The sequence below is a fragment of the Tupaia chinensis genome, unplaced genomic scaffold, assembly GCF_000334495.1.
Source record: "Tupaia chinensis unplaced genomic scaffold, TupChi_1.0 Scaffold000394_1, whole genome shotgun sequence".
NCBI lineage: Eukaryota > Metazoa > Chordata > Mammalia > Scandentia > Tupaiidae > Tupaia > Tupaia belangeri.
The window spans coordinates 1,217,461-1,245,110 of record NW_006159896.1 but is presented as its reverse complement, the minus strand read 5'-3'; the positions used below and the strand labels follow the sequence as shown (position 1 = coordinate 1,245,110).

Below are 27,650 nucleotides of genomic sequence, written 5' to 3'. Positions count from 1 at the left end.
GTGGGCGCTGGCTCGCGGTAGGCCCTGCCCGCCCTTCCCAGCCTGGGCACGCCCCGCGCCGGGACACCGTGCGCCCGCAGCTCGCTTTTCTTCCTCGACTTCTGTGTGTACATTTTTAAGCCCTAGGGTTTTAGCCCTCTCCAGCCTGTGCTGGGTGCTTGGGAAGGGGGTCTTCCCCCTGAAGGCACCATTGCCACCCCCGTTCAGAGAGAGGCGCCTCCTCCCCTGCTGTCAAAGCAACCCTGGCCTCGGAGGCTCGGTTCATTTATTGCGTGTGTCTTGTGCGGGGAGCTCCAGGCTTAGGGGCGAATATTTAGCACGCCCTAGCCCGTGGCTGCCAGGGAAATGGCCAGTTGTAGACAAAAATGTGTGGACGAGAAAGTTAGTGGTTTAATCACGGTATCTAGTATTTGCAGTGGTGACAGGGATGTGGAGACAGCGGAGGCAGAGCTGCGGGCCTAGTGACCCCACTACAGATGAGACATCTTGCCTCTTCAGACATCCGTGACAAGTAGTTCTGAAGTATTTCCCAGTCTTTCACGCCCATTTTTATTTATTATTATTATTTTTTTAAGGTTTTCGCCGTAGGGCATGTTGCACTCTCCAGAAAGACAGACAGACAGAAGACGTGTTTTTGTGGCCACGCCGCAGTCCCTTCTCCTCCATTCTCCCGTGATCTTGGGCACATACGCACATACGCCCAGTGTGAGTTTAAGCCACTGGGTTGGGGACTCAAACTTCGGTCGATTACATGGGAGTCCAGCAACATAGCCATTAGGCCAACTGCTGGTCCCTATTTTATTTTTTTTTAAAGAATGATTTATTTATTTCCATTTGTTATTATATTTTTTTAAATTTGACCAGAGAGAAAAAGGGAGAAAGCAAGCCACCAGATCCAGGACTCTAACCACTGTCTGCCATGTGGGAATCCAGTGCCTTTAATTACCACACTATCTGCTGGCCCCTCTTTTTTTTATTTTTTAATGAATTATTTTATTTAACTTTATTTAGTGTTTTGTTTTTTTTTTTTTGAGAGGTTTTTGCCATAGGACACGTGCACTTGCCACAAAGACAGAGACAGAGAGACAGAAAGCGAGAAATCACCCACAGGAGGGATGGCCATGCCGCAATCCCTTCTCCACTCTCCTCTCGGGATCTTGGGCACACACGCACACATACCTGGCATGAGTTTAAGCCACCAGGTCTGGGACTCAAACCGCAGCCGACTACATGGGAGTTCAGCGACATAGCCATTATGCCATCTACTGGTCCATTTCTTTATTTTAATTTGATCAGAGAGTGTCAGAGTGAGAGAGAGAAGGAAAGTGAGAAAGCAAGTCACAAGGTCCAGAACTCGAATCACAGTTGTCTGTGTGGAAGTCCAGTGCCCTTAACCACCATGCCACCTGCTGACCTCATTTTTTTTAAACTTTTTTTTTTTTTGGAGAGATTTTCACTATAGGGCACATGCACTCGCCAGACAGACAGAGAGACAGAAAGCAAGAAATCACCCCACAGGAGGGATGGTCACGCCGCAATCCCTTTTCTTCCATTCTCCTCTCGGGATCTTGGGCACGCACGCACACGCGCCCTGCGTGAGTTTTAAGCCACCAGGTCCGGGATGCAAACCTTGGTCGACTACGTGGGAGTCCAGCGACATAGCCATTACGCTGTTGGTTCCCCCTCATTTTTTTTAAGAGAAATTTTTGCTGTGGGGCATGTACACTCACCAGAGAGACAGAGAAAGACAAACAGAAAGCAAGAAATCACCCCACAGGAGGGATGGTCACGCCGCAATCCCTTCTCCTCCATTCTCCTCTGGGGATCTTGGGCATGCACACATACATGCCAAGCATGAGTTTAAGCCCCCAGGTCAGGGACTCGAACTGAGATTGACTATGTTGGGTCCAGTGACATAATCATTATGCCATCTGCTGGCCCCTATTATTTACTTTTTAATTTGACCAGAGAGAGAAAAGGAAAGTGAGAAAGCAAGCCACGAGCTCTGGGACTTGAGCCATGGTTGGCCCTGTGGAAGTCCAGTGCCTTAACTACCATGCCACCTGCTGGCCCACCATCTTTTTCTTTTTTAGCATGAGGTATCTAAGGTACAAGTTGTACTTTCCTGCTCCAACCCTGGAGTCATCCATTTTTCCAAAGAGGCCTTACCCCCTCCCACCCCCCAGAGGTACATGTGTTCCCTGGAGAGAGAAGAAAGAGAGGAGAAATGAGAAATTCTCCAGAGAGGATGGCCATGCGGCAATCCCTTCTCCATTCTCCTTTCAGGATTTTGGGCACGCACACTCAGCATGTTTTTTAGGCCACTGGGCCTGGGAGTCTAACCACAACATCAGCCATGTGAGATCTAGCGCCTTAATCACCACACCACGTGCTGGCTCCACTGCTGCACTGTATTTTCATCTCTGATTATTAGTACAATTACTTTGGGTCTTTGAGGGTTTTTAAAAATTATTTATTTTATTTTTTGTTATTATTATTATTTTTTAATTTGCTATAGGGTATGCAAGCTCATCAGAGAGAGACAGAGATGGAGAGAGAGCAAGAAAGTGAGAAAGCAAGACACCAGGTCCAGGATTCAAAACAGTGGTCAGCCATGTGGGAGTCCACAGCCTTCGCCACACCACCTGCTGGCCAGGTCTTTGAGATTTATGTACATAGTTAGGCTTCTTAGAGGTTTAACAAGGCATGTAGTGAACATACAAGTTGGACTTTACCCTCTTCTTCTCTCTAGGATGTTTTAGAAGAATGTATGTCTCTTCCCAAGCTGTCTTCTTACTCTGGATGGGTGGTAGATCATGTCCTACCTCATACGCAAGTGACCCCACCTTCCTCGGAGACTTCTTCCTCTCCATCAGCTTCAGCCACAGAACAAACCTCAGTTATTCCCAAATCTCCCATCAGAAACTCTGCCTTGTCACTAGCCTCCTCTTCAGCAGCAAATGGAACCAAGGTATGGTTTTAATCAGCTTAAGACAAAAGACTTGGTAGATGCAAAGTTGCAGTGTTTAATGTTACCATAGGACAGTGACCTAACTTTGGGGAAAATGATGATTGGGTCTTGTAGCAGTTGGTTATGGGACAGTGTTTACTACATCACTGAATGTTCTGTCTATGAAGGCCCAGGAGAGAAGGGAGATGTTCCCTGTATTCCCTTTTTTTTTTTTTTTTTGGAGAGGTTTTTGCTATAGGGCGAGAGCGCATGCCAGAAAGATAGAGAACAGACAGCAAGAAATCGAGAAATCACCTTCCGGGGGGATGGCCACACCACAATCCCTTTTCCTCCATTCTCCTCTTGGATCTTGGGCACCCATGCACACGTGTCCGGAGTGAGTTTAAGCCACCGGGTGTGGGACTCAAACCACAGTTGACTACATGGGAGTCCAGTGACATAGCCATTATGCCAACTGCTGGTCCTGAGATTTTTTTTAAGCTTTTGTTATAAGACATATGTACTTGCCAGAGAGATACAGAGAGGGAAAGTGAGAAATCACCTCCCAGGGAAAATGGCCTCACTACAGTTCCTCTTTCATTCTCCTCTTGGGATTTTGGGTAAGTATACATATGCACCTGGCATGTCCTTCAAGCTGCTGGGTCTGGGACTCAAACCTCAGAGTCAGCCATATCAGATCCAGCACTGTAACAGTCATGCCATCTGCCAGCCCCTTAGGTCTTAAGTTTCTTTATAAGCTCAAGCAAGCTCTTTCTAAATCAGAGTGAGCTATAAGGAGTTGCATTTGACCTAAAACATAGAGAATTAACTAGAAAAGCTGCTTTGTGCTTTATGAAATTCTAGATTTTTGTATTAACAAATTCGACAGCTTTTTAGAAAGGTGGAATTAGGGCCAGCTCATAGTGTGGTAGTTAAGGCAGTTGGATCCCACATGGCCAATAGTGTGGTTCAAGTCTCAGACCCAGTAGCTTAAGAAACAGTGTGTGTGCACACAAGATCCTGAGGGGAGAAGGGAAGAAAAGGGATTACAGTGTGGCTGTAGCAAAAACCTCTCCACAAAAAAAAAAAAAAAGAAGCAACTCCCCCCCCCCCAAGGAGGGATGGCCACACCACAATCCCTTCTTCATTCTCCTTTCGGGATCTTGGGCATGCACGCACACACACCCAGCGTGAGTTTAAGCCACTGGGTCTGGGGCTCACTGTGGTCGATTACATGGGAGTCCAGCGATGTAGCCATTACTCCAGCTGCTGATCCCCCTAGAACAAATTTTAAAAAAGAAATAAGAAATGTTCCCATGAGCAGCTTTTCATAGGCCGCAGTTTCTACTCGAGTGTGCTGGATTGTGGCATGCCCTTGTCTTCTGTAGGCCTCAGTTTCTTCCTTTCTAAATCTGATACTGGACTAAATTGCTGAGAATCTCCAGGTGTAAAATTCTATAATTCTCAGAGTTTAGATAAATTCTTGGATGGTTTTATTTCATTGGATATTGCATCATTTAGGAATTTTTAGTATTTCAGTTTGAGAAACTCAGTTTAACTTAAGCCAGACAAGGAATGGGAAAAGAATTAGCTCTTTTTGTTTTTTGAGTTTTTTTTTTTTTTTTGCTATAGGGCATATGCACTCACCAGAAAGACAGAGAGACAGAAAGCGAAAAATCACCCCCTAGGAGGGATGGCCCATGCCACAGTCCCTTCTCCTCCATTCTCCTCTCGGGATCTTGGGCACGCACGCACACGCGCCTGGCATGAGTTTAAGCCACCGGGTCTGGGACTCAAACCGTGGTCGGCTACATGAGAGTTCAGTGACGTAGCCATTACGCTAACTGCTGGTCCAGGAATTAGATCTTATAACCTGGAATTCTAGGAGTGCATTTGGAATCAGATCTAAAAAATTCTGCATTCCACTTGATACTATCTTTTTTTTTTTTTTTTTTGGAGAGATTTTCACTATAGGGCGCGTGCGCTCGCCAGACAGACAGAGAGAGACATAGAGACAGAAAGCGAGAAATCACCCCCCGGGGGGATGGTCACGCCGCAATCCCTTCTCCTCCATTCTCCTCTCGGGATCTTGGGCACGCATGCACACGCGCCCGGCGTGAGTTTTAAGCCACCGGGTCCGGGATACGAACCGCGGTCGACTACGTGGGAGTCCAGCGACATAGCCATTACGCTAACTGCTGGTTCCCATTGATACTATCTTTAACTTGATCCAGTGACTCAAACACAGGACTTTGCTTTTACATTTATTAATTCTGTCTAACTTTTCTTGGTTTCATTTTTAAAAATTATTTAATTTTATTCATTCATTTATTTTAATTTGACCATAGAGAGAGAAAGAGAGAGAAAGTGAGAAAGCAAGCCACCAGGTCCAGGACTTGAACTGTGGTCAGCTGTGTAGGACTGTGCAGTACCTTAACCACCACTCCACCTGCTGGTCCCTTGGTTTCATTTTTCAGAGAGACTCTGTGTAATAAGATAGCTAATGGTAGGCCTACACTCACATCCTCTTAGGTTAGTGTCCCCTGAAAATGAGCCTTCTGGATAGCTCTGTCAGAAGAGTTCAAAAACAGAATCATAGCTTAGGTCATATGTCTCATTGCTTAGGTAGGCACGGACAAGAAGATGGAGTACTGAGACCCTAGGCCAGTCACATGCTGACTCCTGAGGCCAGGAATGTGGAAATTGGATGATGTGGGCTGGGGACCATGGTACACTTGGGACTAAATCCTGCTGCCTATGAGAAACAAGCAAGCCAATACCAAGAGAAACAGAATATTAAAAAAAAACCAAACACACACACACACACACACACACACACAGGGAACCAGCAGTTGGTGTAATGACTATATCACTGGACTCCCATGTAGTCTACTGCGGTTCAGGTCTCAGACCCAGTGGCTTAAACTTATACCCAGCGCATGTGCGTGCCAAGATCCTGAGAGGTGAATGGAAGAGAAAGGATTGCAGCATGACCATCTCCCCCTCGTAGATGATTTCTCGCTTTCTGTCTCTTTCTGGCGAGTGCACGTGCTCTATATCAAAAACCTCTCCTCCCTCCCCCAAAATAAAACAGACAGTGGGGAGCCAGCAGGTGGCATGGTGGTTAAGGGTGCTGGACTCCTACATGGCTGACCACAGTTTCAGTCTTGGACCTTGCAGCTTGCTTTCTCACTTTCCTTCTCTCTCTCTGTTTTTGTCTCCCTGGTCAAATTAACAAATAATAATAAATAAAATTAAATAATTAAAAGAAAAAGACACCCAAAATAACAGACATCATTAATTAAAGGAAACAGGACAAGGTTAACATCATGAGGAGCACACTGGTTCTAACCTGAATTTTGTTACTGTTATTACTGGTGGTGGTTTCTCAGTTGAAATGTGATCTTTGTCTAAAAGAGATGACACCCGTTTTATCAGGATAAAACTTAATTATTTTCTGTTTATGTAGGACAAACATGAGTCCCAGCTTACAGAACCTATGGTACTTCAGTCCCCCCGGGGGATCAAAGTGGAAGGCTGCATCCGGATGTATGAGCTGTTGCACAGAATGAAAGGAACAGTAAGTGACCCCTGGAGTCGACACGGGTGTGACCTGAGGAAGCCTCATGTAACTCCAGGTCCCCAGGGCTTGGGTATGCCCACTGTGTGCTGATCTCTCTGTCCCACGTGCGAGGAGCTCACCGTTGAATGGGAGGAAGTATAATGCAAAGGTCAAGAGTGAGCACTCCAAGGCCAGGCCAGCCCCATAGTGCAGCGGTTAAAAGCTGCATAGGAAACTGGATCCCACATGACTAACCAGGGTTTGAGTCCTGGCCATAGAGCCTTGAAAAACATACCAGGTAGGCATGCATACCCAAAATTCTAACAGAATGGAGAATTGGAGGTGTCACTGGACTCCCACGTAGTCGACCTCGGTTCGCGTCCCGGACCCGGTGGCTTAAAACTCACACTGGGCGCATGTGCGTGTGTGCCCAAGATCCCCAGAGGAGAATGGAGGAGAAGGGATTGCGGCGTGACCATCCCCCCTGGGGGGTGATTTCTTGCTTTCTGTCTCTATGTCTCTCTCTGTCTGTCTAGCAAGCGCACGCGCCCTATAGCGAAAAACCTCTCCAAAAAAAAAAATGGAGAATTGGAGGGAAAAGGAACTGTGGCATGACCTGGCAATGTGTGCTTTGTGTGTGTTTGTGGAAACACTCATGCATGCATGCATGTGTCCTCTCTGGCATTAAAAACAAAAGGGTAAGGGACCAGCAGATGGAATGGTTAGGTTGCTGGACTCCCATGTAGTCAACTGCAGTTTGAGTCCTGGACCTCGCGGCTTGAAACTCAGTCTGGATGCATGTGCGTGCAGGGCCAAAATCCCAGAGAAGAATGGAGGAAAAGGGATTGTGGCATGGCCACCCCCCTTGGGGGGTGATTTCTCACTTTCTGTTTCTCTGTCTCTGTCTCATTTTTTTGTTTGTTTGTTTGTGGTTTTTGTTTGTTTGTTGGAGAGGTTTTTGCTATAGGGCGCGTGCACTTGCCAGTCTGTCTCATTTTTTGCCTGCACTCTATAACAAAAAATCCCTCTTAAAAAGGGGGGGTGAGCACTCTGAAGTCAAATCTGGCTACAAACCCTGGTGTTCTGTTTTACATTTGACTATGGAAAAATTACAATTTATATTGAGAAGATGGGACATTAACAGCTTAAAAGAAGATAGCATTGTTTTCAGTAGTTTGACTTGTTAATTAGAAAACAACTCATGGTTTTGTAAAAATTATTCAGAGTGTAGAATTTCCTAATTAAAATATTTTTTGAAAATTTATTGCTAAAGGGCATGCATGATTACCAGAAAGAGACAGACAGATGGAGGGAGAAAAGTACCTCCTAGTGGGGTGTGGTCATGCCCTCATCCTTTCTCCTGCATTTCTCCATCCCGTCAGGATTTGGGGCTCACAAGCACACATGCCTGGTGTATTTTTCAAGCCACAGGGTCTGGGATTCAAATTGCTCATTTGGCTATATAGAATCTGACTGCCTTAGCCACTAAGCCACAGGACTATCCCCGCATTTATAAAAAGTCTTTACTCATTTAATCTTTGAGTAAGCAGGTGATTATTGAGCATGGATGTACTAAATGCTGTTCTGAGTCTAGATAAAACACAAACAAAGTGGACACACACCTGTGTCCTCATGGAGCTTATATTCTGCTGGAGAGAGACAGAAGTAAACAAGCTAAAGAAGTAAAATACAATCAGAAGGTTATGGGAATTCGGCGTCAGGGACTGATGGGAGAGTAGCCCACAGAGCTGGATGAGCAAGGTGGCGATGGAACTTCCGGAGCAGGTGCTGGTGTTTTCTAGGAGGGCCTGAGGCAGTGGCAGGAGGAGCAGGAGAGACGGGTGCGAGCCCTCTCGGAGATGGCATCCGAACAGCTGAAGCGGTTTGATGAACGGAAGGAACTGAAGCAGCACAAAGAGTTCCAGGACTTACAGGAAGTGATGGAGCAGAGGTAAATCTCCCTTAATCATGACTAGAAATGTTGGTGTGGACCACTGGAATTCTTTCCCAAGAGGAATCCCACAGGGGATGAGGTGAACTTCTGAGTCCTTAGATAGAAAAGAAAATAGGCAGTGAGGCTTATAGGTTGGGAAAATGAGCACAGTAACACAGAGAAGCTATTAGGAGAGGAAAGCGGTTTTAGGAAGCATCCCTGACTACTGGTCCCTCCATTTTTCGTCCAGTTCCAGAGAAGCCCTGGGTCACCAAGAGAAGCTAAAAGCTGAGCATCGGCACAGAGCCAAGGTCAGAGCCCTGAGAATCTGTGGGTGTTTGGGGTCTGTCTGCAACCTGCTTGGGGAGTTGTCATGGACAAGCTGGCCCCTATCTGCCCCTTGGGAGGTCCTTTTCCTGCTCTGAGCCCTCCTAGGATGTGAGCAGTGTAGACAGAAAGCCTGGGCATGACTGAAGAAAGCAGTAACTTGGGCCTTTTTTGTAGATTCTTAACCTGAAGCTGCGGGAGGCAGAGCAGCAGCGCCTGAAGCAAGCAGAGCAGGAGCGGCTGCGGAAGGAGGAAGGCCAGGTGCGCCTACGCAGCCTCTACGCCCTGCAGGAGGAGGTGCTGCAGCTCAGCCAGCAGCTGGATAGCTCCGAGCAGTACCGGGACCTGCTGAAGCTGGATCTGACTGTCTTCCAAACCAGGGGCAACCAGCTGTGCAGCCTCATTTCTGGGATCATTCGGGCCGCAACAGAGGTGAGGTGCCTGCAGAGGGCCTATGTTCTACCTGAGAAGCAAAGTTATTTTTAAGCCCTTGGGGTTAGGATTCTAACCAGGTACTTGGCCATGTGGGATTCAGCTCCCTTAATCGTAGGCTATGGGGCTAGCCATGCAAATTTCTTTCTTGTGCTATTTTGTTAGATTTTTTGTTTTGTCTTGTTTTGTCTTGAGAGATTTTTGCTAAAGGGTGTGCGCGCTCGCTAGGGAGACAGAGAGACAGAAAGCGAGAAATCACCCCCCGGGGTGGGTGGCCACACCCCATCCCTTCTCCTCCATTCTCCTCTTGAGATCTTAGACACACATGAACATGCACCTGGTGTGAGGTTCCCTTGTTTGTTTGTTTAAATTATTTTATTTAACCTTATTTATTCATGTATTTTAATTTGACCAGAGAGAGACAGGGAAAGTGAGAAAGCAAGCCACCAGGTCTGGGACTCAGACTGCAGTTGGCTGTGTGGGAATCCAGCACCCTTAACTACCACACCATCTGCTGGCCCTTGTTTTTTAGAGAGAGATATTCGCTATAGGGTGTGTACACTCTCTGGAGAGACAGAGAGACAGAGAGCAAGAAATCACTCACTGGGGGGTTGGCCGCACCATAATCCCTTCTCCATTTTCCTCTCAGCATGGACAGGCATGCACACCTATGTGACGTGAGGTTTAAGCCATCTAGTCTAGGACTTGAACCACAGTCTACTACATGGGAGTCCAGCAATGTCACCATCAGGCCACCTGTTAGCCCCTATTTTGTCAGAATTTGATTATGAGGATTACCAAAAGACCTCAGAAGCTCTGCATCATATTCTATGATGTGTCCTGTAAATATGTTAGTGAATAGTTTTCTCAGGCTAGTCTGACTTAGTGGCTAAGGGAGCTGGACCCTACAAGACCAACTGTGCAGTTCAAGTCCTGGACCTTGTGGCTTGAAAAACATGCCAGGCATGCACATACGTGTCCAAACTTCTGAAAGGAGGGAGGAGTGGAGTGGAAGAGAATGGACTGTGGTGTGACCGTGCCCTGTTGGAGGCTTCCTTCGATCCCCCACTCCTCGTGTGTCTGGTGAGTGCACACACCCTGTAACAACAAAGATACAAGGCAGTCTTATTTTACCATTTACACTGTTAGTGGAACGCTATTTCAGTTGTTATAAAATCTTGTCATGGGCGTCGGACAGGTGGCGTGGTGTTAAGGCACTGGACTCCCACATGACTGATAATGGTTTAAGCCTGGATCTGGCCGCTTGCTTTCTTGCTTTCCTTTTCTCTGGTCAAAATTTTAAAATAAAACTAAACAAAATTAAATAAAAAAAAAAATTTTTTTTTTTTTTTTTGGAGAGGATTTTTTTTCTATAGTTTTTTGGTTTTTGTTTTTGTTTGGAGAGGATTTTTTTGCTATAGGGCACATGCGCTCGCCAGAGAGACAGAAAGCAAGAAATAACCCCCCTAGGGGGGATGGCCATGCCACAATCCCTTCTTCTCCATTCTCCTCTCGGGATCCTGGGCATGCACACACACACGCCCAGCTTGAGTTTAAGCCACCGGGTCCGGGACTTGAACCATGGTTGACTACATGGGAGCTCAGTAACATAGCCATGATGCCAACTGCTGGTCCCAGATAAAAATATTTTAAAAAATCTAGTCATAAAATTCATGTTACTAATAGGTTAAAGGAACTCAATCATAAATTATCTCATCAGATATTGTTAAATTACATGCTAGGGCCCAGCTGGGGTGAGGTGGTTAAGGTGGCTAGGTCCCACATGGCCAACCCCACTGTTGGAGTCCCAGACCTGGCAACCTGAGAAACATGCCGGACATGTGTGTGCGTGCCCAGAAAACCCCAAAGAGGTGGGAGATGGGAAAGGGGTTACAGGGACCTGTGTGTGCATGCCCAGAAACCCCCAAAGAGGTGGGAGATGGGGAAGGGGATACAGGGATGTGTGTGTGCGTGCCCAGAAACCCCCAAAGAAGTGAGAGATAGAGAAGAAGTTCCAGTGTGGCCATCCCTTGTGTGGGGGTTTTCTTAGTTTTCCTCTCTGTCTCCAGAGAGTGTACATTCTCTCTAGGAAAAATTTTTTAAAGAAGAAAGATTGTATGCTAAAATTGAACATTCTTTTCTAATTTTTGTTTTTCTCAAATTTGTTTTTATTTTGTAGGATTTTTTTTTTTTTTTAAAGAAACTGCGATCGACTACACGGGAGCCCAGTGACATAGCCATTGTACTACCTGCTGGTCCTACGCCTAATATTTTTGATCTTTGATGCTTTCTTTCCCTTTTTTTTTTAAGAGATTTTTACGGGACCAGCAGTCAGCGTAATGGCTGTCACTGGACTCCCACCTAGTCAACCACGGTTCGAGTCCTGGACCCGGTGGCTTCAAACTGAAGCTAGTATGTGTGGTGCATGCCCAAAATCCCAAGAGAAGAATGGAAAAGGGACTGAGGTGTGGCCATCCTCCCAGGGGGAGATCTCTCACTTTCTGTCTCTCTATCTCTCTCTGTCTTTCTGGCAAGCACATGCGCCCTGTAGCAAAAACCTCTCCAAAAAAAAAGAGAGAGAGATTTTTGCTATAGGGCGTGTGTGCTCACCAGAGAGACAGAGACAGAGAGTGAGAGATCTCCCCCTGGGAGGATGGCCACACTTCAGTCCCTTTTCCATTCTTCTCTTGGGATTTTGGGCATGCACCACACATACTAGCTTCAGTTTGAAGCCACCGGGTCCAGGACTCGAACCGTGGTTGACTAGGTGGGAGTCCAGTGACATAACCATTACGCCATCTGCTAGTCCTGCATGCTTGCTTGCTTTTTTTCTTTTTCTTATTTATTTATTTATTCATTCATTCATTCTAATTTGACCAGAGAGAGACACAGAGAGAGAGAGGAAAGTGAGAAAGCAAGCCACCAGGTCCGGGACTCGAACTGCGGTCAGCCATGTGGGAGTGCCCAGCGCCCCAACCACCATGCCACCTGCTGGTCCCTGGATCCTTTCTTTTTAGATAGAGCAGTTTCTTCTTTATTGTTCTCTTGTTCTGAATACACATTCATCTTCTTGGGAAATGGTGGTTAAGGTGCTGTAACCTACATGGCTGTCTCTGTGGTTTGAGTCCTAGACCCAATGGCTTGAAAAACACCAAGCACATATGCATATGTTTGCAAAATTCCTGCAGAGAACAGAGGAGAAGGGATTGTGGTATGGCCATCCCCCCTGGGAAGTGAGTTCTCACGTTCCCTCTCTCTTTCTCTCATGAGAACCCATGCCTTCTGACAAGTATCTTAAAAAAAAAAAAAGTTGGGGCCTAGCAAGTAGTTTGATGGGTTGAAGCATTAGATTTCCACATGGCCAACTATGGTTCGAAGTCTCGGACCTAGTAGCTTACTTTCTTTCTCTGTCTGATGAGAGCATGTGCCCTATAATAAAATTAAATCTTTTTTTTTTTTTTTTAGGCAGATACATAATTGTTCTATAAATATGAAAACAAGTGCGACATTGCCATTTGTGTGTACAGTGCAGATTAGCTCAATATCATATTCGTCTAGCAGGTTGTCTCCTACTTTAAAAATTCCTTTTACCCTTGGTGAGAGCATAGGAAGCTCCTATTTTGGTACTGTGCATGTGATGTGTTAATAAACTGGTGTTTTAAAGAGAACAAGAGAGCAGGAAGTAGCAACATGTTGGATGTGGGTACTCCCTTGGTACAGCACGCCCATTCTAGAAACTTACTGACTTGTGAGGTATGGTTGAACCCCACAGGGTACTAAGGAACGACCTCTGAGCGCTTTCTCTCACTGACAGAGTGGCTATCCTACAGCAGAGAACCAAGCCGAGGCTGAGGGAGCTCTGCAGGAAATGCGGGACCTGCTTATGGACTTGGGGCAGGAGATCACCAGAGCTTGTGAGGATAAGAAGAGGCAGGATGAAGCGCAGGCCCAGGTAAAGCTGCAGGAGTTACACATGCAGCAAGGAAGGCCAGAGGCCCACAAAGAGTCCCCAGCTCCCAGCCAGGGCCCAGGAGGGAGACCAAACGCAGGTGGGTTTTGGTGTGAGTATGGTCTTTGAACTCAGCGTTAAGTTTCCAAACATGAAAAAGAAATGAGTATGGGGTTAGTAGGTCGCATAGTGGTTAAGGCGCTGGACTCCCATGTGGTCGACTACAGTTTGAGTCCAGGATATGGTGGCTTGAAAATCATGCCAGATGCAGGTGTATATGTGCCCAAAATCCTGAAAGGAAAATGGAGGAGGGATTGTGGTGTGTCCATCCCCTCAGGGTGATGTCTCGCTTTCTGATTCTGTCTCTGTCTCTCTTATCAAATGCGTACACCCTATAGCAAAAATCTTTCAAGAAAGAAAATAAACGAAGATGAGGGTTGTGTTAAATTGTAGGGCAGTTAACAAGACCTTTTACGTAACGTATTCCCTGCATTTTGATTGGAGTCTGCTTTTAGTCTTCATTTCCCATAAGAACTCAAAAGTCTATCTAATTTTAGTTGGTCTGTTAATTCAAGTATCGCTGCTACCAAGTATTTTTTTTCTTTTTAATGAATTTATTTATTTATTTGTCTATTTGTTGTGATTTTCAAGCTGCCTGGTTCAGGAATCGAACCATGATCAGCTATGTGGGAATCCAGCACTTCAACCATTGTTACCACCTGCTGGCCCACTGCCAAGTATTTTAAATAAATAACAGCCAGATAGGTGTATGTTTACTACATCTGAGAATCAGTATCGCGTAGTCTTGGAGATGCTGACTGTGGAGTCCAGAGCCGTAGGACTCTGTTTTTTCTGTACCTACTGGCAGAGTGACCTTGGCGAATCACAGCCCTTCTATGCCTCTTTCCGTACCTGTAAAATGGAGATAATAACAACCGTGATAACTGGGGCAAGTTACCGAGTCTGTGAAGTGACTGAAACAGAGCCTGGCTTGTAGTGCATGCTCAGTAAATACTACCTCTTATTATTTATCTACTTATTTACTGTTAGACTTTTGCCATAGGTGTATGTGCTCATAGGAGAGAGTCAGAGAGAGGGAAAATGAAAAATCTCCCTCCACAGGGATTTTTCAATCCCTTCCCCTCTATTTGCCTTTTGGGATTGGGGGCACTCAGACATGCACCCGATATGTCTTTCAAGCTGCCAGGTCCAGGATTCAAACCATGTTGTTGGTTGTATGGGATCTAGTGCCTTAACTGCCGCGCCTCCTGTTGGCCCAGTACTACCTATTATTAAAGCCACTCATTCCTCAGACCTCCAGGTAAAGGTTGAAGACAGCACGATGCAGTGGTACCAGCAGCTGCAGGATGCTTCTGCTCAGTGTTTGCTGGCCTGTGAAGGCCTGACCAGCAGCAAGGACAGTCAGGTAGGGGAAGGGTGGATGGTGGGAATTCTCCGGGCCTAGTAGTGTTTCTACTGCTTCCTGTCCCAGTGGAACATAGCTGGTGTTTCGCCTTCCCTAATGCTAAGTGGCCTCTACTTGATTCTTCTCACTGTTCTGTCTGGCAGGCCAAAAAGATAAAGATGGACCTCCAGAAGGCCGCCACCATCCCCGTGAGTCAGATCTCCACCATTGCAGGTCGGTCCGAGGGGTACAGAGCATGGCCCTACGCGTCATTATTGGATTTTGTCAGACTCTGAATCTACTTACCTGTAAGGTTTCTACAAAAAGGGAATGTTCAGGGCCCCTGGTGGCATGCTAGTTGAGGCAGCTGGATCCCATGTGGCTGAATTCAGGCTTTGAGTACAGACCTGGTGGCTTGCAAAACACGCTGGGAGCATGTATACTCGGAATCCTGACAGGAGAGTGGAGAAGGATGATGGAGTGACCATCCCTCCTGGAGGTGATTTCTCACTGTCTCTCCTCTCTCTGTCCATCTCTGGCAAGCACAGCACCCAATCGCAAAACTTAAAAAAAAAGAAAAAAGAAAAGAAAGAAGAATGTTCAAACAAATGTTGGCGATTGGACCAGGTACATAATGATGCGCACCCTGCTTTCCCACTCTTCTCTCTTGTACCCTTTTAGCATATAGGAGGTAATCATGTGTTTGTGGACTCATTTTTAATGAGGTTCTTAGTAGTAGTAAATTATTTAGGATGGCTTTTTTTTTTTTTTTTTGGAGAGATTTTTTGCTATAGGGTGCATGCGCTCACCAGACAGACAGAGAGAGACAGACAGAAAGTGAGAAATCACCCCCTAGGGGAGATGGTCATGCCGCAATCCTTTCTCCTCCATTCTCCTCTTGGGATCTTGGGCACACACGCACACACGCCCGGTGTGAGATTTAAGCCACCGGGTCCAGGACGCGAACCACAGTCGACTACATGGGAATCTAGCAACATAGCCATTATGCTAACTGCTGGTTCCCAAGATGGCTCTTTTTTTTAAAGAATTGTTTTTATTTAACTTTACTTATTTATTCATTTATTTCAATTTGACCAGAGAGGGACAGAGCAAGAGAGAGAGAGAGAAAGTGAGAAAGCAGACCACCAGGTCCGGGACTCGAACCACAGTTGACCATGTGAGAGTCCAGCGCTTTTAACCACCACGCCACTTATCGGCCCCTAGGATGGCTCTTAACTGTCGAAAAAAATTGCTCCCTTCGCTAAGGGAGCCTAGGATGTGACTTTGTCTTTGCTTTTGTCCTGTGACATTGGCTTTCCCAGCATCCACATTTGTCTTGTTCGTACTTTAGGGCTCATTTCTTTTGATTCCAGAGACTAAGATATGGAGTGTGACAGCCAGACAAGGAGAAGAGCCTTCTTTAGAGCAAGAGGGTCACCTGTATGGAACTATAGATGCGGAAGCCCCTATGTCAGAGACTGTACTGCCCCTGGCTGGGCAGCCGGCACAGCTGGGAGGCTGCTCTGCCTGCCTGCCTTCCCAGTTGCCCTGGCCAGTAAAAGCTTAACAGAGCTGCAGTTCCTGCCCTTGAGAGGCTGTAGGACAAAACTTCCACATCACTTTGCTGCCTGGAACTCTTTCTGGAACAGGACAAAGTGTAAATAAGAGCACGTATTGCTTTGTGGCATTTAAAGTGCTGTCACCCTTGCTGGCAGCAGCCAAGGGAGAGAGGTCAAGTGCGCAGCCAGTCCACACTGTCTCTGCTTGCCTCGGGCTTGTCCTGAGTCCTGGTGCCTTCCATGAGTGCAGACAGCCTCAGCTTCACCGCCTCCTCCATCCAGAAAGTGGAGATGGCAGGTGAGCTGCTCGGCAACCTGCCCTTCGACCTCCGCACAGTGCATTGACCTCTCAGTCTCCTCTTCCAAGGCTGAGGCTCCTGCTCACCTGCCCTTGCCCTTGTTCCCACCCCTCCTGTCTACTACAAGGCTTTGCCTCCTCACCGTTTTCTCAGTTACCCCTTTCCCAGCTCTTTGCCCTCAGCCCTTAAACATGCCTCAGTCATTCTCGTCCTGCTACAGGTCTCCTGCCTCATCTCAGGGCTTTCTCACCTTTCTCCCATTCCATCCACACTGTTGGCTAATCCCTTCTCCCTGAAATGCTGGCCTTTTGGCCTCCATGGCACCGAGATTCTTGCTATAGGCTGCGTGAACTCGCTGGAAAGACTGAGAAGAAAGACAGAAGGTGAGAAATCACCCTCCAGGGGGGATGGCCACGCCACAGTCACTTCTCCATTCTCTTGGGATCCTGGGCACACAAGCACACGCTCACGGCCTGAGGTTTAAGCCGCTGTTTCCAGGACTCGAAATGCAGGCGATTACATGGGAGTTCAGCAAATAACCATTATGCCATCTGCTGGTCCTGGCCCTCCTATATTTTTCTCTCTCTCTTTGAGTTCCTCAGTCTCCTACCCCTCAATTGTAGGTGTTTCTGGGGGTCTGCTCTTACCCCTCAGTTCTTTTTTATCTCTGTTCCTCATCCCTGCAAACATTACCTGTGTACCAGTGACTCCCAGCTCTGTCTCCAGTTCATTCTTCTGAGCCTCAGTTTATCTGCCTAGATGTCTTTCAGCTGCCTCAAGTGCAGTGTGTTCAGATAGGAATTCATTATCTTTCTGATGGTCTTCATTTATTTATCCTAGTTTGCCAGAAGGTGCAGTTGCTGGAGAGAGAGAGAAGAGAGGGGGAAGTGAGAAAGCACACCCCATGGTCATGGCACAGTCCCTCCTCCAGCTCTTACTCCCTTTGGGATTTAGGGCACACACATAATGTGCCTAGCATGTTTTTCAAGCCAAGGCCAGGACTCAAACTACAGTTGACTACGTGTGATCCAGCTCCCTTAACCACAAGGCCGTGGGCCCAGCTCTTTGTGAACTTTCTGAAACTCCTTGAATAGCTATTTGAGAATGGAGGAAGGTAAGTCTCAGAGGAGGGCAACATCGTGAGTTGGGAAGGTCCTTTAGAACATTTTCTTAAAGATGCAACTGGCTCCTCTAAGTATATCAGCCACAGTTCAGTGGGTCTGTAACATGATTTTACACCAGTTTCTGTGCTAATTGTGTTTGTGTTACACGTATCTGTTTCAGAATTAGTTCATTCCCAAAGCAGGAATTCCTTTGGAATAATAGTACAGAGACTCGTATGCTTTGGCATCATCCGTGACATGCATTCGATGCCATATATTCTTGTGCATCAGCGATTTATATATTTTTTTTTTTTTGAGAGGTTTTTGCTATAGGGCGCGTGTGCTCGCCAGACAGACAGAGACAGAGAGACAGAAAGCGAGAAATCACCCCCCAAGGGGGATGGCCACACCACAATCCCTTCTCCTCCATTCTCCTCTTGGGATCTTGGGCACGCACGCACAGGCGCCCAAGCGATTTATATTTTGTAGGGCAGCATGGGTGGATTTCTGCAGATGCTCTCTTACTACAACCATGAAAAGGAGATTGATCCACAGTTGTATGTTTTAACTGACATTCTCTGTATCATGCCCAGGCTCAAAGCTGAAGGAGGTCTTTGACAAGATCCACAGCCTGCTCTCTGGGAAGCCAGTTCAGTCTGGTGGGTGCTCTGTGTCCATCACTCTTAACCCACAGGGGCTGGACTTTGTTCAGTATAAACTGGCAGAGAAATTTGTGGTAAGAAAACTTGTTGCCAGAAATATGGGAAGAAGAGGCTGGTATGTAGCATTCAGCCTTTCTTGAACGTTAACTTTGAATTGTACCTACCCTGTATTCCCAGAAACAAGGTGAAGAGGAAGTGGCCTCTCATCACGAAGCAGCGTTTCCCATCGCGGTTGTGGCATCAGGGATCTGGGAGCTCCACCCCAGAGTGGGGGACCTCATTCTCGCTCATCTGCACAAGAAGTGTCCTTACTCTGTTCCTTTCTATCCCGCTTTCAAGGAAGGCATGGCTTTGGAAGACTATCAAAGGTGAAGTCGTTTTTTTTCCTTTCTCATTATCCCTAGGGTGATTAATAAAATAGAATTTAAATCCATTTCTTTCCTTCTTAAATAGTTCCTTTTATGTATCTAGACTGTCCTATCAGAAATATAATCTCTTTATCTAAACTGGACAGCTTTGGGAATTTATGGATTGAGGTACTGATATTCACTTTAGTTTAGTGAAACGAATACTGAATTTTGGGGCTGGCAGGTGGCATGGCGGTTAAAGGTGCTGGATTCCCATATGGCCAACCACAGTTGGAATCCCAGACCTGGCAGCTTGCTTTCACACTTTCCCACTCTCTCTCTCTCTCTTTCTTTCTGTCCCTTTCTGGTTAAATTAAAATAAATAAAGTTAAATAAAATAATTCTTTAAAAAAATAATAATACTGAATCTAGAATCAAGGCATCATGAGATTTTATCCCTGCTTTGTAAAACCGGGCCAATCGTTGAGCCTCTCTGAACATTATCTTGCGTACTTGTAACTGGGAATATTGGGTAATGACAGCCGTGCCTCCCGTGAGTTTACCTGTGCTTCCCCGAAACACAGACTCAGTGATGGATGTGAGCTCTTTGTGAACAAAGCGTCCTTACATATGTCATAAGTTGATAAGAGTTCTGCTTTTAGCCATAACAGACAATCTTGGATTTGTCACCCTCATTCTGGCCTTGTCACATTGGATCTGTACTTCCCACTAGGATGCTTGGCTACCAGGTGAAGGATTCCAAAGTCGAACAACAGGACAACTTTCTGAAACGCATGTCTGGGATGATCCGTCTCTATGCTGCCATCATCCAGCTCCAGTGGCCATATGGAAGCCGACAAGGGGTAGGAAGAAGTTTGCTTTCGATAATGAGAGGTCAGCCAGTCTGGTCCAGCTGTATTTCCCCACAGGGAACGTTGGCCTTCTCTCAGAGTCAGACCCGCTAATTGATGAAGTCTGTGGCAGCTTCATGGGCCGTCTTTAGACCAGTAGTTGTTGATTTTTAGGGAACTGTTTTCTGTTTCATCAGAAGCCTTTTTTTTTTGGAGAGGTTTTTGCTATATGGCATTTGCAATCACCAGAAAGACAGAAAGTGAGAAATCATCCCCCATGGCGGATGGCCATGCCACAATCCCTTCTCCATTCTCCTCTCCAAATCTTGGGCATGTACCCAGCATGATTTTAAGTTACTGGGTCTGGGATTCGAACTGCAGTTGACCACATTGGAGTCCAGCGACATAGCCATTATGCCAAGTGCTGGTCCCAATCATGAGAAGCCATTTTAAAATGGCCGACTCAGCTGAGACATTAAAGAACTGGGCTTATAACAGAGTCTACCAGGTAACAGCTTTATTATAAATTGGTCATTAGAATTAGAAGATTTTCTTAGGAATGAGCACGAAATTGTCATTGTAGGCCTAATTGAAGCCTAACAAGCCATCTTGATTATGTACTGGACTTCTGAACAGATGGAGCTCAGAAAGCTAGAGCAGGACACCCTGTCAGTGACAGCGCCACAGCTAGGATCAGGGCTTTGACCCACCAGCGTGGTTCTTTCCGCAGAGAATGCAGATTAAGGGATGGAAAAGTTAATGGATTTGGAAACCTAAAGAGAAATCGATTAAATCTGAAGTTTGTATTATGTGCCTGCTGTGCCTCGGGTTCTGTGAATAGGAAATACAATATTGATTAAGGGTAATTGTTGGCCTATAGAATCCTCAGAAGTAAAACTGACATGTGTCCCAAAGGGAACCTGTGCAGGAGTGGGAACTAATGTATTGGAAAGGTTTGTTTTTTAAAGAATTATTTTATTTAACTTTATTTATTTATTTAAATTTGACCGGAGAGGGATAGAGTGAGCAGGAGAGAGAGGGAGAGAAGGAGAGGGTGAGAGAAAGCGGGACAGCAAGCTGCCAGGTCTGGGACTCAAACTGCTGTCGGCCATGTGGGAGTCCAGCGCCTTTAACTATCACGCCACCTACCGGCCTCCATGTACTGGCATATTTAAGAACAGCCTCGGTCCTGCCTGTGTTGTTCATGCCCTGCACTGTGTACCTTGTGGCGTGTGCTTGGGCTGGATGGTCTGGGGCTCTCGTGATGGCCAAATGAGAACAATGGGAACTTAGATCTCCGAATAAAACATAATCAAATCACGATCATGCTTCTCTCTTCCAGAGTCACCCTCATGGCTTAAATCATGGTTGGCGCTGGTTGGCACAGATCTTAAACATGGAGCCCCTGTCTGACGTGACAGCCACCCTGCTCTTTGACTTCCTGGAGGTGTGTATTTCACTTCTCACACGAGAGAAAGCCAGCGGTGAGGCAGCCTTAGGCGAAGGAGTGACACGAGTGGGGAAGCCACACAGAGCAGCCTGATGGAGAGCAGCCCTGGGTCCCAGTGTCATTAATTTCTCCCGAGCTTTAAGACAAACCTGGCCTTCGTGCTTTCTTCCCCCTGTTCTTACTGCCTCTGTGCAGATGTGCTTTCATCATGAAAAATGGAAACGTGTCCATCCTAGCATAAGTGAGAAAGGGGTATGTTTTAGGGATATAGAAGCTATCCCACAATCAAGAGCAGGAAGTGCAGTTGGATTTCATGAGAGCCTGGAACCAGGAACTAAAGTATCTCCAGGTACCAAGACCATCTCCGTGGGGCCATGGACGGGCCTCTAGTCTAGTCTTCCATAGGTCTCCTCCTGCAAGGTGTCTCTTTTTTGCTTTGTAGGCCAGTTTTCTCTGGACACTCTAAAGAAGGTGGCTATTGGGACCAGCAGTTAGTGTAATGGCTATGTCGCCGAACTCCCATGTAGCTGACTGCGATTCAAGTCCTGGCCCGGTGGCTTAAACTCACACTGGGTGTGTGTGCGTGCGTGCGTGCCCTAGATCCCGAGAGGAGAATGGAGGAGAAGGGATTGCGGCGTGACCATCCCCCCTGGGGGGGGTTGATTTCTCGCTTTCTATCTGTCTTTCTCTGTCTTTTTGGTGAGTGCATGTGCCTTATAGCAAAAACCCCTCCAAAAAAGAAAAAAAGAAGAAGGTGGCTATTTTAGGCTATGTCGCTCAGTCTTAGCAGTTACCCAGTATGTTGGGACCAGTATCTCACTGTTCTGATTCCTAATTCCCAGAAGAGAAAAATGTGATTCTCTGGTTAAGTATCTACCCTTTCTAGAAGGCCCATATAGGGGCAAGCAGGTGGCGTGGTGGTTGAGGGCGCTGGGTTTCCACATGGCCGACTGCAGTTTGAGTCCTAGACCTGGCGACTTGCTTTCTCCCTTTCCCTTTCTCTCTGTCTCTACCTGCTCAAATTTAAAAAAATAATAGTAATGGGCCAGCAGGTGGCATGGCAGTTAAAGCGCTGGACATTCCAACATGGCCGGCCATGGTTCGATTCCCAGACATGGTGGCTTGCTTTTTCACTTTCCTTCTTTCTGTGTCTTTCTCTGGTCAAATTAAAATAAATGAATGAATAAACAAATTATATAAGTAATTCTTAAAAAAATAATAATAAATGGAATTAAATAATTTTTTTAAAGGCCTATATAGTTCTGTCTGCCTATAAAGGTCTATTGAGTGAGGGTGAGGTTTTCTGTAGAAAGATATTTCTGAAAGGAGAAAGGTTTGGAGGCACATGCCATTACAGACCTGGGACCATCTGGCCTCTGACACCAGTAGTTACCAGTCACCGTAATGGCTCCTGAAAGCCTAGGACCTGAACAGTGATCCTGAGTTGTCGAGGATACCTGTGGTCTTCTGTTAATACATCATCTCGGGGCTGGCAGGTGGCATGGTAGTCTCACTTTCCCTTTCTCCGTCTCTCTCTTACTCTCTGCCTCTCTGGCACAAGTACATTTTGGGGACCAGCAGGTGGTGTGGTGGTTAAGCCACTGGACACTCTAAACTGGTCGACCACAGTTGGAGTCCTGGACCTGGTCGCTTGCTTTCTCACTTTCTCTCTCTCTCTATCTCTGTCTCTCTCTGGTCAAATTAAAATAAGTGAATGAATAAATAAAATAATTCTTTAAAAATAAAATAAATTTTTTTAAAAAGTTGAAAATAAAAATGATTCTCTAAAAAAATACATCCTCTGCTTTCTAACGTGGGAGGTGCACTTCTTTAGGAGGGCTTCCTTTCAGTAGAGTAAGTGAAGAAGAATCCCCTGAAACCCGGCCATCTGGTTGAATGGAGGTATTGCCATGTGTAGGCAAGTGCTTTAGGAGAAAGTTGGCTATTTCTGTTTACTTCCTTGGCAGCTAGGTCCAGGGCACGGTGTTTAAACTTTCTTAATAGTGTTGAAAGGCAAAGGGTGCGCGATACTTTGCTCTCTCCTCTGATAGTGCCTGTCTTTTCTGCAGGTGTGTGGGAATGCCCTCATGAAGCAGTACCAGGTGCAGTTCTGGAAGATGTTACTGCTCATCAAAGAGGACTACTTCCCCAGGTATCAGGATGCCTGAGTGGGGACGGGGGTCACTTAGTGTATCAAACTCCTGAACCAATGATCAGCAGGTGGCATGGTGGTTAATGTGCTGGACACTCCCACACTCCCACATGGCCACCCATGGTTCAAGTACTGGACCTAGTGGCTTGCTTTCACACTCCCCAACCCCTATCTCTCTCTCTGATCAAATTAAAATAAGTGAATGAATAAATACAGTTAAATACATGATTCTTTAATAAGCAAAAGAAAAACAACTCCTGAACCAGACATCAGATATTTTGGGGTGCTATTGCATGCTACTTTTTTTTTTTTTTGAGAGGTTTTTGCTATAGGGCTTGTGCGCTTGCCACACAGACAGGGAGTGAGAGAGAGACAGGAAGAGCATGGTGATGCTGCAATCCCTTCTCCTCCACTCTCCTCTCGGGATCTTGGGCACACATGCATATGCGCCCGGCGTGAGTTTAAGCCACTGAGTCCGGGACTCGAACTGCGGTTGACTACATGGGAGTTCAGCGACATAGCCATTACGCTAACTGCTAGTCCCCCTGCTACTTTTGATTCTGGTTAGATAAACCTACATTGGGTCAGCCAAGTGGCTTGGTAGTAAAAGCAGCTGAATCCCACGTGGCCAACTGTGCAGTTCAACTGCTGGACCCGGCAACATGAAAAACACGCTGTGCACATGTCATGACCAAACCCTAAGAGGAGAATGGAAGAGGGACTGCAGCTTGCAGTGTGGTCATCTCCCTCTAGGGGGATGCTCTCTCACTTTTTCTCTCTCCAGTGAGTACATGCGCCCTATAATAAATTCAAATAAATAAATAGGAACAGGAGTAAAGGAGGAAAAGTAGATTGAAATGTTTAAATAAAAATTTTTAAAAACAAAAGACTCCACCTGTATTAAGTGTGACATCTTCCTATCATGCTCTTCTCTTTGATGTCTGAATAAATGCTTTTCAGCTCTTATGAGACAGAGTCTTTTTTTCAATATTATCGGTTAAACAAAAACAAAAATTAAGTTCTTGAATTGAGATATCTAGGAGTTTTGAATCATTTTTTTCTAAACTCTCCCAGATAATCTGGGATGTTGATTAGATATAGTCATAATTAAACCAGAGTCATGTCCTGTCAGTAAGCCAGTCAGAGGAACTAATGTTTGCTTGACTGTGATGTGGCATCCACCTCTGAGTACCCTCTGTTTCCTCTCAACTCACTGGCATTTCGAGTTGGGGGACAGTCCTGGCAAAACCCACAGATATTTTCTTTCTTTTATTTTTAATAGTTATTTTATTTATCTTTATTTATTATAATTATTTCCCAGATTGATCAGACACACAGAGAGAGAGAGTGAGAAAGCAAGCCACCAGGTCTAGGACTTGAATTGCGTTTGGCCATGTGGGAGTCCAGTGCCTTTAATCACTACACCACCTGCTGCCACCGACGCCCCCTCCCCTTTTCCCTTTTTTCAAGGGAGATTTTCGCTATAGGGTTCATGTACTCAACAGAGACAGCAAGAAGTCACGTCCCAGGGGGCATGGCCACGCTGTAGTCCCTTCTCCATTCTTCCCTCAGGATTTTGGGCATGCACACACATGTGCCTAATGTGAGTTTTAAGCCTGTAGGGTCCGGGACTTAAACCTCGGTCGACTGTGGGAGTCCAGCGACATAACCAGTACACCGTCTGCTGGTCCTGTGAATGATTCGATCTACTCTCTCCACTCCGGATCAGCGTTGTACCTAATACTGCTCCAAAAAATAGGTGCTTATCATAGTTGTGTCTTCTTTCTCTCTGAAGAATTGAAGCCATCACAAGCTCAGGACAGATGGGTTCTTTCATACGCCTCAAGCAGTTCTTGGAGGTAAGATGACGTTAGTCTAGCACGTCCCAGTGTTGGCCTGGGATGCATCCATATCTGATGAATCATGAATCTTTTTAATTTTTTTTTTTGGAGAGGTTTTTGCTATAGGGCTCATGTGCTCGCCAAAAAGACAGAGACAGAAAGTGAGAAATCACCCCCCCTGGGGGGGATGGCCAAGCCACAATCCCTTCTCCTCCATTCTCCTCTTGGGATCTTGGGTGTGTATGCACATGTGCCCGGCGTGAGTTAAGCCACCAGATCTGGGACTGGAACCATGGTTGACTACATGGGAGTCCACTGACATAGCCGTTACGCCAACTGCTGGTCCCCATATCTGATAAATCTTGAAGCTCCAGATGCTCTGATTGCAGTCTCTTAATTTTCTAAACCTCACTTTTGGTTTATAATCCCCCCTTGGCCTTTGGATTAAGAGCTGCCATTTTATCATCTTCCTGTGTATCACTTGCCTATGAGGAAGCTATCCTAAGAGATGAATAAAATGTGTTTAGTGAATCTTCTCTCATCAATGCATTTTGTGCATGTTGGCCAAGGTCCTTTTCTTACTCTCAGCTCTGAGGCACTGGTAAGTATGGTCACTTTCTCCATGAGAACAAACTGCACTTTCATCTGGACTCTTCCCCTATTCCTCAGCACCAAGAAATTTTAAGAGGTTCACCTTGACAAATAATTTGGACCTTCGAAGTAGGTCTGCCAAAATAGTCTACTGACTCTCGGCCTCTAGGAGCTCTCCTGGGGAAGTGGTGATGGTGAGAACTGAGGCCAGGCCGTAGAGAGACAAGGGTGGGAAGGGCTGACTAGCCATGTCTTGTGTGTTCTGTGCTGTAGCTCGTGCAGAAGTGGGTCTCACACAGAACTGTCCGTCGTCTTGGCTGTTCCACAGCACTTAAACTAGCTATCCATTAAAGTTTCTTTCAGCTAATTTTTTTTTTTTTGGAGAGGGAGGTTTTTGTTATAGGGCATGTGTGCTCACCAGAAAGACAGAAAGCGAGAAATCACCCCCCCCAACGGGGATGGCCATGCCGCAATCCCTTCTCGTCCATTCTCCTCTCGGGATCTTGGGCATGCATGCACACTTGCCCAGTGTAAGTATAAGCCACTGGGTCCGGGATTCAAACCACGGTAGACTACATAGGAGTCCAGTGACATAGCCATTACGCCAGCTGCAAGTCCTGTCTTTCAGCTATTAAGTGTTAGAAGCAATGCTATCAGAAACTCATTCTGTTTTCTTCATCTTTTCCTCTAACCAGAAATGTTTGCAACACAAGGAGATTCCTGTCCCCAAGGGCTTTCTGACTTCCTCTTTTTGGCGCTCTTGATGTCACTTCGTCACCACCATCACTATTGTTTTGCACAGAGGCTGTAATAAAACAACTGAAGACGGCTATATCTGAGAGCAGTCATGTCAGACTGAGAAATTCGTCAATTTGTATTTTTATTTATCTGTACCTTGTGGCTGGAAGAAGAGATTTTCATGGGTCACAGAATCTTGGTCTCTTGGTGGATCTGGTAGTTCGTAAAACACCCACATGATAGAGTAAATTGAATCGGCCATTCTTCTGTAGAAGTTATGAGAAGAGGTATTTAGTACGTGGTCTTGTTCTGTATGTCCTTGGTTTCTCAGAGCTTTCAGAAAGTGGTTAATACTTTACCTTGTCGCTGAACCAGAGCGAGCCCACTAGTTTTATTGTCTCCCATCTACCTGTCTCCATTCAGATGAATTCCCAGAAACAGCAAAGGCTCATAAGGTCCCCTTTAAAGTATTGTTTAATAGTCGAGGCCTAAATGCTTAAATGCAAGTCTCGGTTACAGTTGTGTGTCTCAGGCTGTGAGTAATTCTCTCCGTTTCTAGAGGAAATGTGTGATGTGGACGTAGGCTGAGTCCCAGATTTCCGTCAGAGATAGCTGACTATCTGGGATTAGGGATGGGAATAAGATTAATGTTGAACTAAGGAGCACTCCTTGTCCTCTTTAATTTGGCATTTGCACCTTCAAGTGGTTGGGTATGCATGAGCCAGAGCAGTTGCCTTTTTGTTTTTCATTTGGAACTAAGGTGGACCTGAGCCAGCCAGTGGCATGGTTAAGGAAGCTGGATCCCTCCGACAGTGCTGTTCAACTCCCAGCCTGGGTGACCTGAAAAACACAGCAGGCACATGGGCATGTGTACCCAGAATCCTGAAAGGAGGGAGGAGGTGGAGGAGAAGGGATTGCAGCATGACCATCCCCCTTGGGGGGAGGTGCTTTCTCACTCCTGCCTGCCCCTCTAGCAAGCACATGTGTCCACTGGAAAATGATTTAAAAAACCAACAGGAAATGTAGATGTGCTGAGATAGGTCTCTCGATATTATACATAAGGCTGAGCATCTAAAACCGGATCAGGGTTAAATAAAGGTGTTAGGAAGGAATTGAGGCTTTTATAATTTCTCGCATGTTCTGAATAATGAATGACGACAAATTTGACTAAGGCCATTGCAAAATACCCAGAGCTTGGCTATTCAAGTAAGAGCCGAGATTTATCTTATGAAAGGACTCATTCTAATTAGGCTAAAGAGACAGTGGCCGTGGATCCATTCCTCGATGCTGAATATCTTGTGAGGGTATGTGTTCTGGGGGGCCAAGAGGTGTTCATTGACACTCTTGAGTGACTGGAAGTGACCCATTCTGTGAATTGTTGTTGACTATGGTGCAAAAAATACGTAATAAAGCTGATTTTTTAAAAACCCACTGCTGATACTTAGTTGGTTCAATACCATCCATTTCCTGTACCTTGTGCTATGTAAAGAAAACAGTAG

At 46.0% G+C, this 27,650-nt stretch overlaps 1 protein-coding gene across 1 annotated transcript in view; it reads left to right on the top strand.

The window, feature by feature from the left end:
• The window catches only part of GLE1 (GLE1 RNA export mediator), a gene marked incomplete in the record, with an annotated part of 27,791 nt that extends 209 nt beyond the window's left edge, over positions 1-27,582 (top strand). Inside the window, 15 exon segments of the mRNA XM_014589985.2 lie at positions 2,753-2,971; positions 6,420-6,530; positions 8,315-8,463; positions 8,696-8,756; positions 8,950-9,204; positions 13,019-13,253; positions 14,467-14,579; positions 14,723-14,792; positions 18,113-18,255; positions 18,359-18,549; positions 19,262-19,391; positions 20,722-20,826; positions 22,899-22,981; positions 24,777-24,840; positions 26,109-27,582. Of these exon segments, the coding sequence (XP_014445471.1) occupies positions 2,753-2,971; positions 6,420-6,530; positions 8,315-8,463; positions 8,696-8,756; positions 8,950-9,204; positions 13,019-13,253; positions 14,467-14,579; positions 14,723-14,792; positions 18,113-18,255; positions 18,359-18,549; positions 19,262-19,391; positions 20,722-20,826; positions 22,899-22,981; positions 24,777-24,840; positions 26,109-26,177 (1,998 nt within the window).
• Positions 27,583-27,650: the final 68 nt, after the last annotated feature.